The sequence below is a fragment of the Pteropus medius genome, unplaced genomic scaffold (assembly GCF_902729225.1).
Source record: "Pteropus medius unplaced genomic scaffold, Ma_sr-lr_union100, whole genome shotgun sequence".
NCBI lineage: Eukaryota > Metazoa > Chordata > Mammalia > Chiroptera > Pteropodidae > Pteropus > Pteropus medius.
The window spans coordinates 326275-342991 of record NW_024347791.1 but is presented as its reverse complement, the minus strand read 5'-3'; the positions used below and the strand labels follow the sequence as shown (position 1 = coordinate 342991).

Below are 16717 nucleotides of genomic sequence, written 5' to 3'. Positions count from 1 at the left end.
ATGTGTGTGTATGTGGGGGCGGGGGAGGGGCGGAGTATAACCAGGTGGGCCCTACCCATCTCCCCAGAGGTATAAAGGGCTGGCCGACACCCACACAGGGTTCTCTTGTCCATCACGTCTAGGGAGGGAGCTTTGCTTCATTCATTCTGCGGAAGATGAAGCCGAGGCCAAGCTGGTAGGCAGCCTGCTGACAGCCACACAGCTGGAAAGCAGCAGAGCTCTGACTTGAACCCGCTCAAACCTCTGAGGCCCACGCAGGACCCTTCCTTTTGGCTCCCAGGAAGAAGGGCAGGTAATAAAGTTCCCTCCAAGGGTCAGTGTCTCAGAAAAGGGCACACACACACAGCATGCATACACGTGGATACAGACCATGCACACATGCATGCAGAGCACACACACGCCCCATACACACATGCATATCACACGCATACCACACACAGACACACTCACATCATGTTGGTCTCTTCTCAACCTCCATCTTCAACCAGCCTACCCCAATGGACCATATACTTTATTAAAAATATATAGTTACAAACTCCATTGTCAATCTGGGCTGGGCCCGGGGGCTCGGAGGGATCACGGGAAGGAATGGCCCTTGTCCTGCTCCTTGGGGTCCCACCTCTGCACCCAAACCCAACACCATCCAGGGGCCAAGATGGCTGGCCTTGAGGGCCTCAAGGGACCAGCCAGCTGGGCGGGGGAAGGGGCTAGGCTTGATGGGGGATGGGGTGCTGAGAGGGACGCACACCTCCCTTGTCCTGCAGGTATGAATGGCAGAAAGGTGGATTTGATTGCCTCTGTTTCTCTTCATTTATAGATATTTACAAAAGTCATGAGCAACAGGCACAGTCATGCAAAAGCAGCCCTCCACTCCCCAAATGAACTGCCCCAGAACCCCATGATGCCCACCCCCCAGCAGTCCAGCCGCCTTCCCCAAGGTTCTGAGAACAAAGGGGGCACATCATTGAAGGGTCTGTGGGGAAAGGGTGGTGGGTCTGGGGTCCCCGAGCAGCCAGCAGGTAGGCACTGGGGAACCTGGGCTGACGGGACCGAGGGTTTCCTGGGCCCTTCCCAGGCCTGGGCTCTGGAGTCAGTAGGAAGGGGTCTCCAGCTTTAAAGCCCCCACCTCTCTCCAGAAGGTCCACGGAGCCAGGATCAGCTCTGTCCTGAGTGTGGAGGGGGTGTCCTGGCATCTCACCCCCGGCAGAGGCTCTTGAGGGAGGCGATGAGGGCGGGGCCTGGAGGTCAGATGGCGGACTCCCTGCGGTAGGAGACGTTGTCCAGTGGGAGGGTGGCTTGCATGCGCTCCAGATCCAGGTGGCTGCCAAACTCCAGCATTCGGATGATGCCCGCCTCCTCCTTGGAGCCCGCCTCCAAGCCCAGGCCGGCAGCCACAGCCGCAGCGGCCGCCGCCTCCTCCTCCATCTCCTCTTCCTCCTGGCTCATGAGGGCCAGCTCATTCTCATAGCAGAAGGCACTGGGCGGGGGCGGGGGTGCAGGCAGCACGGTGATCTTGCTTTCCTGCAGTTCCCGGGCGGAGCAGCAGGGCGTGCCGGCCACCTCGTAGGTCTTGTGGAAGCGCGAGTAGTCCACCTTGTAGTGGCTCTTCTCCTCGAAGACCACGGGCTCAAAGCGGTGGCCCCACAGGATCTCGCTGGCCAGGTAGGAGCTGCGGGCCTGAGTGGTCATGGCAGTGGCCTCCACCATGCCCTCAAGGATGACCACAATCTCGAAGTCCTCAGACTCCAGCTCCTCCTTGCCCATGCCATAGAGCGGGCTATCCTCATCAATCTCGTGGACAATGATGATGGGCGACACCAGGAAGATGCGGTCCAGGCCGATGTCGTAGCCCACGTTGAGGTCCCGCTGGTCCAGCGGCAGGTACTCGCCCTCCTGGGTCATGTAGGGCTTGATGAGCTGGGCCCGCACGTGGGCCTCCACGATGTGGCTCTTCCGTAGGTTGCCCACGCGCCACATTAGGCAGAGCTTGCCATCACGCACTGAGATGACCGCGTGGTGGCTGAACAGCAGCGTCTGTGCCCGCTTCTTGGGCCTCGCCATCTTGGCCATGATGGTGCCGATCATGAAGGAGTCGATGACGCAGCCCACGATGGACTGGACCACCACGGCGATGACCGCCAGGGGGCACTCCTCCGTCACGCACCGGAACCCGTAGCCGATGGTCGTCTGGGTCTCCACCGAGAACAGGAAGGCACCCAAGAAGCCGTTCACGTGCATAATGCACGGCTTGGGGGTCACCGGAGCGGCCCCGCTGCTGCCCGCTGGGGACCCCGCCGTGGCCACCGCTGGGCCGGCCTCCAGGTCACCGTGGAAGAAGGCGATGCACCAAAAGAGGAGGCCAAAAAAGAGCCAGGAAACAAGAAACGCTGCGGAAAAGATCATGAGCATGTAGCGCCAACGCGTGTCCACGCAGGTGGTGAAGATGTCCGCCATGTAGCGCTGCGACTTGTTGCTCAGGTTGGCGAAGTAGACGTTGCATTGGCCGTTCTTCTTGACGAAGCGGTTGCGGCGTTTCCGCCGGGGCACGTGGGCCTGCCCGTTGCGGCTGTGCCCGTGCATGTCCTGAAGCCGGCGTGGTCACCTGGGAAGACGCAGGGCCTGGGGAGCGGGGAGAAGCCAGAAGTGTGAGATGCAGGGAGAGCAAGTTGCTGTCGTGGGAGCAGCCTCTCCCAGGGCCCCAGGGAACCCAGGCTCTGGTGGCCAGGCACCCGCCCAAAGATGCTTAGAAGGGGAAGGGCCTGGACTAGCACCCAAGGCCTCCTCTGCCCCAGTGAGCAGAATGGGACAGCGAAGGTGGGTGTGATGAAGGGAGAGGGTGTCGTGGCCTGAGTGGGCGCCCCCATGGCCGGCCCAGCCCCAGGACTGGGGTCTGCAGGGCCAGAAGCCGAGGCCACTAGGACCTAGGTCCTAGTCCCAGCCCCTCATGCTACCCGCTCCATCCCTTCTCAGCCTGCCATTCCACAAGTTTCCTGATAACCACCTTGGCTCCACCTCCCACCATTTGTCCCTGAGCAGAGGGAGCACTGAGTTCTGTGGCCCCCACTCACCTCCCTGGGTTCGGCCTCTGTCTTTTTGGGTCTTTCTGGGGCTGGAAGTTCTGTGCTATCCAATATGGCAGCCACTGGCCACCTGTGGCTCTTTACATTTACTTAAAATTAAGTAAAAATTTAACTCACTTCCCCAGTTGCACTAGCCACATTTCAAGTTCACGTGCTCATGGCTAATGGCTGCCTCACTGGACAGATATAGGACATTTCCATCACTGCAGAAAGTCCTGGGCAGGGCTGGGACCTGCAGCCCCACCTCAGTTCTTGTCCTGTCCCCAAAGTGGTTGGGAGCAGCTGTGGATGAAGACACCTATGGTGGTCAAGATGCAGGAAGAGGGAGCCCTAAGCTTTGGCTCCTGTGTAGGCATCACTATTCCCATGTCACAGGTGACAGAACAGGGACTCAGAGAGGGGAAGTGACTTCCCAAGGCCACATAGCTGGTAAGTAGGGCCAAGTGCAGGTGCATCTAACTCTTCAGCCCCCAGGTACTGTCAACATCAACGAGTTCATGGTATGGGGACCCGGAGTCGGGGAGGCCGACACACCCATTGCCTAGCTATGTCACCTTTAGACACCTCATTTCACCTCTCTGAGCCCCACTTTCCTCATCTGCAAAATGGGGATCGAAACCCTACCTCACAGGACCCCAGGAGACAGTAGCTGCTCAGTCAGAGCCAGCCGCCCTCCTGCCTTCCTGCCGGCTTCCCAGGGGCAGAGGAAGCTGGTGAGAGGCAGGATTCGGCTGTCAGCATCCCCAGCTGTTTCAGCGGAGGCGGCCCCTCACCCCACCGGGTGGCGGGTGCACCAGCTGGGCCCAAGGAGGGCAGACCCTCCCTCTAGCCCTCTCTTCACTGGGGCCCCAGGAGGGAGATGGTGCTGCCCAGGGCCCCAGAGGCTGGCAGGGCCCGGCCTGGGCCCGGGCTCTCGGCAACATGTTGGCCCGGAATTATATAAGGCTGGAAGTTTCTATTTTCTGTTCTATTCTTCTTCCTGATCTAATTGTGCATCTGTGGCAATGTTTATACACTTCCCGTTCAGGACAACTCGGTTGCCGCAGCAACCGGTGCGCGCCAACGCTGTAATTTAGAGATCAACAGCTTCGGAGTCTGCCTCTTCCAGGGAGAAACGCCCTCTCTCAGCCCAGAGAGAGTGAGCCCTGCCCCCCTCCTCCCCCGCCGTCACCCTAGCCCGACTCTGGGTTCTTCTCCCTTCCCCCACTTCACAGGAGCTCCCTGGGTCCCACGGTCCTGGATGGAAGCCCAAGATCCACTGGGCAACTTGGTCAAGTTATTTGATTGCTCTGAACCTCAGTTTCCTCATCTGGAAAATGGGATCAGTGAGACCCATCACTCATAAGACCTGACACGGTTGTGAGCACGTGACGCTGGCCCTTCAGGGGTCCTAACTTTACCCAGGCCTCCCAGGTCCTCTCTGCCACCTTCTCGGAGTCTCAACAGCCAGGTTGTCAGGTGTGTCTTCTAGGCTTGGAACAGCTTTTGAGGTCTTCTGACACTAAGCGCCTCCATCTCTGCTCTGTCCGCTTGTCATGAATGCCTCCCTTAACGCCACAGAAGGGACCAGAGCCAGACGGAATGGAAGGTGACTGATTTCAAAACCCTCGTTTTACATCGGAGGCCGAGGAAGTCCAGAGGTGGGACAGACTTGCTAAGAGTCCCAGAGCAAAGCAGGGCAGGCCCTGGTCTCCTCGCTCTCACTCCAGAGCTCCTGGAAGAAGGTCAAGGTGCTTCTGGGAAGAGAGAGGATCGGCCTGGCCCCGGCAGACCTTGGACCTACAGGCTGCAGCTCTCCAGGAGAGAGGCAGAGGGGACAAAGTGTGGTGACCAGGCATTTGATACATGAGAACACTGAGGCCCGCTCAAGGCCAGGGGACCGCTCAAGGCCAGGGGACCCCTGGTTCTCTGTGCAATGAGGGGTTCATCTTATGCTGCAGAAGAGGGTTCGTCACGGGGCTCCTACTCTTTAGGAGGGCTCCTGGGGAGATGGGGCAAGGGAGACCATCCCCCATGGCCAGAGGCTATTGGTTCCCCTCACCAGCACTGCTCCCTCCTCTCCATTTGTGAGAAGAAGTGACAGGAGTTTCAGCCAAGTCCCGTGCCCTGAGGCTCCACACATCCCCAGGCCTACACTCCCGCCACCTCCACACTCACATCCCTAACTTCAGTACTCACCCCTCAGCCCTGCCCTTCCATCACCCAGTCCCCAGCATCATCCACCACACCCCAGCTGGATGGGGACACGGCTTACGCCCAACCCCTGTGCCTCCTCTTCCGGTCACCGCAACGCTCCGTGCCCGGTCCTGTGCCCGCCCTCAGCCTGTACGATCCTGGGCGGCACTTAGAAATGTCCACTCCTGGGTCATGGAGAGAGCTGCCCCCAGGCCCAGATGCTCGCCCACAGACCCAGCGCCCTCCACCACGGAGGACCCCTTGTGCGCCCGTCCCCCTAAAACCCCTCATCTGCAGTGACCTGCTCAAATAATCGAACACTCCTGTCGGCACAGACTCTGTGGCAGAAACGAGAGGTCCACCTGCCAGGGCAAGGGCTGGCCGCACCATGCATGACCAAAAAGTGAAAAGTATGAAGCTCGGCCTCGCGCCTTCATGCGACAACCACAGGGAGAGGGCCAGGTTTACCTTCCCTTGTTTGTCACACGGGCTTCCTGGCGAAGGCACAAGGGCCTGAGGGAAAAATATGAAAGGGACGGAGCACAGATGGCAGTGGAGGGGGGAGAGGCCTTGACGATTCAGCACCAGCCCCCTCTGAATATAGGTTCAGAGAGTCCTAGCTGTTTAGGTTCCTATATCACGTCTCAGTAAACCACCCTTTTCCGGAAGGTGAAGAGCTGGTCTACCTGCTGGCGGGGGAGGCTCTGGGAGGCCAGGCCCCTCTCGCCACCTTACTCGGTGACCTGGAGCAAGTTCTTCCCATCCAGCCTGGGTGCTTGCTCCGGTTGATGTCCTTTATTCTAGGTTAGTAGCCTGGGACTCCTTTCGTGGTAAACACTCTTTCCTTTGGGAAATGATGGGGATAGGAGATGCTTTTTAGAAACTGAATGTCCTTTCTTGGCAAAGTGAAGGATTGATGATGCTGTGGCAGTTACTAAATCTTTAAAAAAATTTTTTACTGCGCTGTCAATGTCCAAAGTCTGGAGTCCCCAGTCCAGACTTCACTGGACACCTAGGGATATTGGGTCAGAGAGCAGGGATGTGGCACGGTGCGTCAGCAGCTGACCTCGGGCAGATAGTGAAGGTGACCAGCGGGGCTGTCGACTTTCTGGTGCCGTCACTATCCTGCCCCTTCCGGAGGCGTTAAGGAGGCCCGGAGACTCTGCCCGCCAGGGGTCAGAGGAGGTAGAAAGAAGACCCTGCTCCTGTCACCTCTTATATTTTCCCTCTGATTTTATGACACTGAACACCCGCCTCCTTGCCCACAACTCCCTTCGCCAAAGAAAAGCTGATGGCGGATTCCAGCAGCTCTGGCAAACCTCCCCGTGCACGCCCTGTGCCACCGCGGGAGATGCAGTGGCAGCTGCAGGTGTGCCTCACGCGGGCCCTCCAGCCCCAGACGGCGGCCGTGGTGTTCCCGAGACGTCGGGCAGGCTTAGCCCTCGCTCAGCCCTAGAGGGCAGGAGAGGGGCAGAAGCCCACACCAGCCTGCAGGTCCTTTATGCATCTCGGTTGCTACTGGGTGGGACAGCAGGGGAGGTGAAGTGACTTCCCTGAGGTCACACAGCTCAGCTGTGGGGCCCTGCTGAACCGTCATCCTCCTCTGTGGCTGCTCTCAGGGAGGAACCCTCTAGAACTGCCCGGTCTAGTTCACTGAAGCATCACTGCGACCCTGTGTTTATTTAACTAGGGTTTATTAAGCACCTACCACAGCACAGGCAGGGTTATTATTTCTCTGCCCAGTTGAAGAAGCACGGACTCGGGTGGGGGCGGGGTGGGGGAGTCGGGATGCGGATGGGGGTTCACACAGCAGAAGTGGCAAAGCTGGGATTCTCGTTCGGTTCTCTGGGTCCCTGATTCCCCTCGTCCCCAGCCTCTGGCCTCAGGCCCCCTTCACCTCCCACAATGCCATGTTCAGCTGGATCCCCTTGTGCCCCAGGCCCCTAGGCCTAGACCTTTGTTCTCCAAAGCCTTCCCCTGCTGCACTGCCAGGTGTCGGCCCTGCCTCCTCTGAGCCCTGTGGCCCTCACTATCTGTCTGCACCCCCAAACTTCTTTTCCATTTTATGAAAAAAGCGTGCTAGTTGAAGCCCCGTGTTTGGGATGGTGAGACCTGGTATTCAGTCTCAGCTCTGTCACCTCCGAATACGTCCTCTTTGGACCTCAGTTTCCTCATCTGCAAAATGAGATGATGAAAATGGTATCCACCTCCCCAGGCCATTGTTGAGGCAAACATGATAACAATTCCGTAAGAGACACGTTGGCCGGGGGTTCGACAGGCAGGCAAAATGCACAGAAGATGACGAAGATGATGGTCACATAAGCACAGTGGGCTGGGAGTCAGGAAACCCAGCTTCCGGGCCTGGTTCCTCCACTCACCGCTCCAGCCAGGTGCTCCGTCTCTCCATCTGCAAAATGGGGGGCCATCATTGCTCCCCGGTGGGAGAGTTGGGAAGATGTAATGAAACTAGGTGCCCAGCACAGAGTCTGAAATAAGACGGGTGATCCAGAGGGTGTGCCTGAGTCCCATCAGCAACCACCCATCCCTGTGCCCCTCAAGTCTGAAAGGAGAGGCTGACTCTCCTACCACAGGGAGCGGGCACAGGGGGTGGCTGAAGGGCTAACTCCATGCCCCCAGGAGGGATCCCCAGGGAAGTGGGAGGAATTCACACCATTGTTCCATTTCCCAGCTCTGGAGGAGCACAGAACCTGCCCCCTACTCCAGCTCCAAGAGAGGCCACTCAGGCCTGATCCCCTGGTTTGGGTGGGGGTCCTTTCAGCTCTAACATCCAGGTTTTTCTGGGGAAGGAAAAGGGCTCAAGGACCAGGCAGCTGAGCTGTGCTCCTCAAAGAATAAAAGGGAGCTAAGGATGGATCTAGCCACGGGGGAAATTGTGGCAAGGTGTCGCCTCCTGCCCACGGCCCTCTGCAGGCCCCCAACCTGCTTGGACTCTGAGAGGTCTGATTCCAGCCTCTCCATGAACGTTGAGAGCCCATATCTTTCCCTTCCCAGTGCAGTGCAGCGGCTTCCTCTATGGAGACTGTACCACTTCCCACCTGTGCAACCGTGGGGAAGCTACTTAACCTCTCTGGTCTCTGCACTCCTCATCTTTAAGTAGGACTAATAATAGTCCTTACCTCATAAGGTTGTAATGAGGAATAAAGGGGCCCAGCACAGAGTAAGTGACCGATAAGCGATCCAGGGCTAAACCATCCTTTCCTTGATCTCCTCCTCTGAACCTGAGAAGCAGTGCCCAGAGCCCACCCTGCACCCATCATGTGACCAGTCTGTTCCAACCCCGGCACTAGGGAGCAAATGAGTAAGAGAAGCGGCATCAGAGTCTCACACAGCCGGGCTGGAAGCAGGTTCGGTCCTGCCAAGCTCTAGCAGGTTCCTGGACCTCTCTGAACCTCAGTGTCTTCCTCTGGGAAGGAACACAGTGATGCCTACCTTGCAGGGTGGTCGTGAGGGCCAGACGCAGGTTGTCAATTGTCATAAAGGTGTAGGCCACACAGTGGGTGCTCAGTGCTGTTCCTCCCCCACACCTTCTTCCATACCCTGAAATTCCACGGCACACCCAGCCCCTCCCCCATAGGGCAATAGGTGTGACGTTGCAAAATCTATACCAAGCATTTTAGCACGCACTTCCTCTGTGCCCGCACTGATCTGAGTGCTTTATGTAGATCAATTCCTGCCATCCTCACCATGACCTCAGAGGAAGTTACCATTATCATGGCTACTTTAGAAGTCAGAAAACCAAGACACAGAGAAGTTCAGCAACCTGCCCAAGGTCACACAGCTCTAAGTAGTAGCGACAGGATGCAGACTTGGGCAGTTGATACCAGAGCACATTTATTAGAAACTACTCTCCTGCCTAGAAGATACCCTGAAACATCACACGTTTCTTCCACTTAGTAAACATTTATCAAGTCCCACTATGTGCCAGATTCTGTCAAGTCAGTCTTACTGGGAAAGGAGAAACTGAGTTACAGGGCAAGTTGCAACCAGGACCTGGGTCCCTGATTTCAGGTCCAGCCAGAGCCTAGACACACAGGTGACTGTAGGCTCCAAAGGGGTTCTAAGCAGTGTGGGGTGAATGGGCTCATCCCTCCAGCTCTGCACCCCATCTTTTCCTCCTAGCCGTTCAGCTTGCAGGTGAACAGGCTTAGAAAGCACGTTCCCCAGAATGCCCAGACAGGCCTCCTGGTCATGGCCCAGTGGCAGGAGCTGGTAGCTGGAGGACCTAAGGCCCACTGCTCCAATCTGCAGGTCAAATCACTGACTCCAGGCCCCGACCCTGAGAGAACTCCTCACCCCCACCGGAGCCCCTTCTATTAACCAAAGAGGACGCCCCAAACACCTGCACCCCTCTTCCCTACTGGCATTTGAAGGCGAGAGTGGGGCCAGAAAGCTGCTCTTTTCCAGAACAATCTCAGTCTCTCCCTGGCGGCAAGATTAAATCCCCCTGGGGATCTGCTCTGCTGCGCACTCGTCCTCCAAAGCTGCTCCTTCAATTACTATGCATTGCGTACTTGCGGCTAGTCATGCACAGGCCGCGTGGACCCTCCTCACTTATGCGTCCGCTGGGGAGAGATGCTGACCACGTGAAAGCACATACCCGGGCGGGCGGTGGCAACCACGGTGAGCTGCCTGAGGGAAAAGTCTGGCGAGATGGGAGGGGGAAGATGAGGGGTTCTGGTTGGGCGGGGACCCCAAAGGCCTCTCTGAGAAAGTGACATTTAAACTGGGACCTGAGTAATAAGTGGGAGTCAAGTCGGTCAGGAGAATTGTGTGTCTGCGTGACGAGTGGGGTGTAGAACATTCCAGAAAGAGTTTGGTGTGTCCAGAGTCTGCAGCAAAGCCAGGGGAAGCGACGTGAGCGAGAGGGGGAGTCGCCCGGGATGAGGCCCCAGAGGCCGGGGTAGGAAGGGCTGTGGGATCCTCATGGCTGTAGGAAATACACAAGCAGGCAGTAGGATTTCACCTGGTTTGGTCTTTTAAATTTTCATGTGAAATCTTCAAGACAAATAGGAATACGGAGTAATACAATAATAAACCCCTGTGTACCCGTCACCAGGCTTAAGAAAGAAAACATCCTCAACGTGGTCCCAGTGGCCCCCCTGCCCTCGTCCAGCCTCGGAGGCCTCCACGGTCCCAGCGTGGTGCACGCACTGGGGTGAGGCCTGTCTGATGCAGTCAAGCAGGAGGCTGGCGAGGGGACTCTTGTTGATGCCCCAGGAGGCAATGATGGCGACTTGGAGCTGCCAGGTGGCAGTGGAGCTTGAGAGAAGTAAACAGATTTAGGTGGGATACTGCAAGAGGACCAGGTTTAAGGAGAGACACTTTCTAGGGTGTGGTGGCCTTGGAATGTCCAGATGGAGATGTCAGACCCTGATGTTTGGGTGGAGTTAGACCCGTTAGATCTTTTTAAATTTTTTAAATTTTATCAAATTTATCAGGGCGACATCGGTAAATAACATTATCTAGGTTTCAAGTGTACAATTCAATAATACATCATACCTATAGTGCATTGTGTGTGCACCCCCGTTAGATCTTAAACACCTGGATGATACTTTAAGCCAGGAGAGTGGATGAGATCGCCTGGGGCATGAATGGGGGTGAGAAGGGAAGAGGGCCTCAGAGCCAGCCCCCAGCGCCTCTTACACATGGGGGAGAACCTGGCCCGGCAGGAAGCTGAGCAGCAGAGGGAGGAGCCGGGACAGCAGCCCCAACGCCCAGGAAGAGGGAGTTTTAGCAGAGCTGCCTCTCTGGTCCTGCCCAGCCCAGAACATCCTAGGCCAGCAGCCCTACCTCCCTTCGAGGCTTAGATGCCCCCCTCCCCACCGCCAGAAAGGGCAGAGACGCCCCATGGGCAGAGAAGAAGGAGAGGTGCTGGGGCCCGGTGATAGCCGTGGTGGGCCAGGGGCCAGAGCAGAGGTGACCTTCACATAGCCCACGACTTTCTTCCCCACTCCAGCACTCCAGTTGTGGGGAGGGGAGTGAAGATCACTGTCTCCACCCACATCACCTTGGCCTCTCAGCAAACAAGACTCCAGGAACTGGGGTTGCTGGTACAGGGAGAGGGGCTCTCAGAGCTCTGGGGACTCCAGATGGAGTCCGGATGGAGATGCCACTCACTCTCACTCCCACAGGGTTCCCCAGATTTACTGCTGGGCCCATAGTCTGCACCTAAGAAGAGGTGTAGGGAGGGGATGGCGTGGGGAAGGGGAGTCAGAGACAAGTGCCAGGCTCGCTCCCTCCCTTACTTTGGATGGCTCTGGGTGGCTTTGGAGAGCCATGGAATTGCCTGTGACACGTGTGTATGCTCCTGGGACCTTGGCCTGCTGATAGTCACACCCACCAGGAGCCAAGCGCCTTGTTTGCCCAGCCCAACTTAGAAGCAGCCCGATGCCCGTCCCCAACTAGTTTGCCACGCAGCCGGCAAAAAGGAGGCTGGAGCCCTGTAAGGAGCGATGTGGGTCTTTGAGACGCGTTTTTAAGCGAAAAAAGGCAACAGTGATGAACACCGAGTATAGTAGCTACTGTTTGTGTAAAAAGGGAGAAAGAAATTTATAGACACACATATTTGCTTGTCTGTGCTTGTCTACGGATGGAGACCCAGGAAGCTGGTGACACTGGCTGTCTTCGGGGAGGGGAAGCAGGTGGCTGGGGATAGGGTGGGAGGAAGAATTTTCACTGTATTCTCGTTGTATCTTTTTAATTTTAGAAACATATGAATGTATTACCTACGGAAAAAAAAGACACAGGGAAAGTTTTAAAATTAGTGTGTACATATGTGTATTTTTCTGAGAAGGACCAGAGCACTCATAAGGTCCTCGAAAGGGACTGTGATCCCCGAAAGCTTGAAAACACTTCGCTTAGGCGCTGTGCGGCCGTGGGAGTCGCATTCGTAAAACGTGGAGGAATGCCACTCACTTCACAGGCATGTGGCGACGGACAGTGACGTCGAAGGGTGAGGGTTTATAAAACGCCAAGTGCAGGAGCCCTTCTTGAAGGGGATGACTTAATGTCACTCACTGTCCATGCTCCCCACAGCCCCCTCCAGGGCCCCTCGGAGCCCATCATTCTCCCAGCAGCTCTGAGGAAGGCCCTGGATGGTCTTCCTCTGTGCGTCCTCCAGGCCTGAGGGGCCCTCTCCGGTTGCCCTGTCCCTCCAGCTTCCACGTGCACACGCTGCGTGGTGCCCAGGCTCACCTGGGCTGAAAATACCACCTGGCCCCTGTCGCCCTCCTAAGCAGCTACAAGCAGATTCAGCTCCTGCTCCTGGTGTCTGCTGGATGCCTAAGAGGCATCGCCAACTCAGCGTCACCGAGACTGACCACTCGCCCTCCCCTGCCTTCTCCATCTCACACAGTAACCTCCCAGGGGGCCTAGACACCTGGATGTCCTCCTTCAACCCTCCCGAAAGCCAGCTGTCATAATGGTGGTATTAATAACCAACATTTAGTGTTTGCTGTGGGCCAAGTCCTGGCCACTCCTTTGATCCTCAGACACCTTGGAGGTGGGTGCTGTTATTTTCATCCCCGCAGGGGGTTCCAGAACTTCCCCAGGCAAGTGAATTCCCAAGACTGGGACCTGGCCCCTGGCCCGACCCCTAATGCATCCAGCCTGCAGAGTGTTCCCTGCTCTGAGCTACCTGGCTTCTGGACAACTCCACAGCCTCCTCCCTGCACCCCTCTGCCTCCTCTCCCTCTGCAGTCCCATCGCCACTGGCTGAGGACTCACGTCCCTCCCAGGCTTGGAGTTCTCAAGGCTTTCCTGCCCTCTCTGACCTCAACTCCTCCACTCCCCAACCCACCCCGTGCCACCCGGGCCTGTCTCCTTGTCCCTTGAACACACCAAGGTTGTTCCCATCTCTGGCTCTTTACAATGGCTGTCCCTTCTGGTTGAAATCCTCCAAGACTCTACTGCTCACACCTTCCTACCATTCTGGTTTGATTCAAAGGCTGCCTCCTCCAAGAGGCCCCCCAGGCACTCTCCCTGTGTGTCCTGATTGCCTCACGGCATTTACCCGATTCAAACTGATTTCCTTTGCAGTCTCCTTACATGTGGAGACCTTGAATCTCTGCCTCACCCCTGAACCCTAGATGCTTAATAAACATCTGATGACTGACAAAGAAACAAGATAATTTTGGCCCGTCATAATTCCCATAAAAGACCTAAGCAGGGTGATGTGACAGGACGTGACCAAGGAGGAGCTATTTTTGTCACCATAGTCAGGGAGAACCTCTCAACAAAGGTGGCCTCTGAGTGGAGACCGGAAGGAGACCTTCTGTGACACTGGTTGGGGGCAGAACATCTAAGGCCTCAGGCTTCTGCCTGACCCTCCCACAGAGCACTGGCCTCTCTGAAGGTGTCCCTCAGGTGTCCTCCCAGGGTGGTGAGCAGGGCATCCTGGCTTCACGCCCAGGCTCCTAGGCCCAAAAGAGAAGCTCCGAGGACTGGCTGGGGGGATGTGCAGGGCCTAGCAGGAAAAGATGCGGCCGACAGGCCTTAGGAGGGCCAGACACAGCGCTGGGAACATTCCCACCCCAACACTCCAGCTCATCCACAGCCATGAGTGACTGTTGCTATTGGAATGCCTACTACGCATTTCTGACCATCTGCCCAGCTGGCTCCTAAGGCCAGAGACTCTCAGACTCTATTCATTCATTCGTTCATTCATTCATCACCCTAAACATATGCTGAGCTGCGGCAGCATCTGCCCTCCTGCCTGGTGTGTCTCCAACACAGCACGGTGCCCTGCTTCCATGGGTGCTCTAGAAATCATTATGGAATGCGTGAACATTTATTGAACACCTACTATGTGCCGGGGGAAGACAAGTAAGATATGGCCCTGTTTTGATGAGCCCTGAGTCTAAGCATCTGAGGACAAGAGACGAAGGGTCTGCACAGCCAGAGGGCTTAGAGAGAAAGTCCCCAGAAAGACGGGGACGAGCAGGGAGCGCAAAGACAGAGCGGGGCTGGGCTGGGCAGAGAGGGGACCTGGGCCCAGGGATGGGGTGGTTGACCCTGAGGGTTGGGGCCTGGAGCTAAGTGGGCTGCTGAACAAAGGGAAGGGAGGTCTAAGGACAGAATCGTGGCATCCTGGAATTCTCAGCACTTTTGGTTTTAGAAACCATGCATCCTGGAAAAAGGGAATCTACACACCTGAGCCTCTCAGTGACACCCCCGGGATTTCCATATGGGGTAGTAGCTTTCAGACTTTTTGATCAAGACCCAGAGTAAAAACAAACACTGCCTACTGCTACTCATTATATAATATATATTTTAAAAACGGAAAAGAAAGCATCACAAAACAATACTTACCCTCATTACATGTAAAGTGCTTGCCATTTCCTTTGTTCTTTTGTTTTTAAAAAAATAAGTTGTGAACTCACTAAATCAATTTCACAAACACTGATGGCTCAGGACCTGAATGCAATTTGAAAACTGACGTGTGGGGTGCTCAGGAGCTGTGAGCAGGTTGAAATGGGGACCTCGTCTTGTCTGGAAGCTGTGACTGACCACGCTTGGACCATAGGCTTCTGGGATGCACAACCACCGGGGAGTTGTTAGAGGTCGTGGAATACTTGGAACAGGCTGTTAGACCCTTAGGGTCACAGGACTGCTGTGCTGTGGCCCAAACAATAGGGACTCTGGGTTCTGGGTCCAATCCCTTCCCCTGGCCCTGTGTTAAAACCGCCTGCTGCTCCCTAACAGTTGCTACTCAGTAGCTGCTTACACACCTCCCGGGACAGGGAGCTCACCCCTCTTCCTCAGGCAGCCTGCTAGAGTGTAGGGAGTGAGGCTCTGCCATGCTATCGGTGCAGCTGGCAACTATACCTCCCTGCAAGGCTACCTGTCCATTCCTCTCTCTGTCTCTTGGCCTGTTGTCTCAGGGGCAGGGCCAGCTCCAACACGAAGCCGTGGCCTGCTCTGTACCCCATCCGGTTCCCTCTCTTTCCTGTTGCCTGGCTCCTGCCCATGTCTGGGTTGCAGCCCTGGAGCCCGGCCAGAGAGAGGCTCTTTCCAAGGTCAGGTGGCCTCAGGATCTGCAGCTGCACGGCCTGGCACTGGCATTCAGCCAGCCTTACCCCCACCCGAGCAGGTCAGGAGGTCTGCAAGGTTACAAGGGCCAGGCTCAGCACACAGATCGGGTGCTGACATCCCAGAGAGCCGGGGCAGCGGGATCTGAAGGTGATGGCTGGTGAGTGTGGGGGCTGGAGGCCTGGGAATCTGCCAGGAGTTGCCACTGAGTGGTTGGACCACACGGCAGCTCATGTCAACGACAGGCCATGCTACACTCACAGGCTCGTGAGACCTTCCCAGCAAACCCCAGCAGATGTAGGGGCACAAGCCCATTCTTACAGGTCAGGGGAGGGAGGCCCAGAGAGGTAAAAAGGCTGCCGAAGGCCATACAGCCACTCGGGGTAGAGCTGGAATTGAACCCAAATCTTTTGTTCCCCATCTACAGGCCTCAACTGGGACTCCTGAGGGCGGAGGAAATGAACTTTGGGGAGCGACGGGGAGACAGAGGGAAGGGGCCACCCCTCCTAGGAGGAACAGGCTGGGTCCCTCAGGCCCCAGAGTGCAGAGCTAAGGCCAAAGTGGGATACAAGTATCAACTAGCAGAACCTTCTAGAGACAAGTGGGCTGCCCCAGGGAATGGTGAGATTCCCATCAAGAGGGGTTCAGAGAGCTCTGATGCCCATGTGTCAGAGCGACACAGCCCCTCTGTATCCCATGTCACTCACAGCCAGAGCCCCTCTAGCTCTGTGCCTGCCACCACCCCCTTCCCATGGCTTCATGAAGTTCCTGAATCACTGACTCCCATTCCATCTGTCCCCAGGCTGAGTGGCATCTTAATTCTCACAGGGTAGAGGGGACATGGACTTCTCAGGCATACAGTAGGAGAGGAGAGGCTCCTGCAGGGGGCTCGGGTGGGGGTTGGGAGAGGAGCTGCAGGGTGGGCTGCAGGGGAGACCTCGCTGAGTAGTCCCAGAGGTTACACTGTGAAACTTGGTGCCAACTCTGCCAACAAGTCAAGGTTGGCAAAGTCCCTTCCCCAGGCTTCAATCTCTCCTTCAGTAAAGTGGGCTCAGCCCCTCACAGTGCATGTGCCCCCTCCTCCCTGGCCTGGCAGAGGTCCCCTCCCATTCTAGAAACCCAGGTGGAGGTCCCAGAACAGATGGGGCAACACAAGGAAAAAGCCAGGCACATCTCCCCATTACCAGAGGTTGTCCCTGTTTCACAGAGGAGCAAAGAGAGGTTCCCACGGGGACAGTGACCTGGTCAAGGTCGTTTGGGATGAGCAAGTGGCTGAGCCGGGATTCGATCCCAGGCCTGTGGGACTTGGGCAGCATCCCTCAGTCAGCTGTGACAAGGGGTCGATGAGAGCCAGCGCTTCCCTTCCTGTCCCAAACCCCATAGTTACAGGGAGTGCAGGAGAGGGAGAGAGA

At 56.6% G+C, this 16717-nt stretch overlaps 1 protein-coding gene across 2 annotated transcripts in view; it reads right to left on the bottom strand.

Annotated features, from left to right (window-relative positions):
- Positions 1–792: 792 nt before the first annotated feature.
- The window catches only part of KCNJ4 (potassium inwardly rectifying channel subfamily J member 4), a 22808-nt gene continuing 6883 nt past the window's right edge, over positions 793–16717 (bottom strand). Inside the window, exons 1-2 of one of the 2 annotated variants that reach the window (XM_039877679.1) lie at positions 3705–4669; positions 793–2619 (exon numbers count right to left, since the gene is read on the bottom strand). In XM_039877679.1, coding sequence (XP_039733613.1) covers positions 1246–2580 — 1335 coding nt within the window. In that variant the 5' untranslated portion in view covers positions 2581–2619; positions 3705–4669 and the 3' untranslated portion in view covers positions 793–1245. Of the gene's footprint in view, positions 2620–3704; positions 4670–16717 lie in introns of those variants that run through there. The other variant, XM_039877678.1, reaches the window with a different exon arrangement.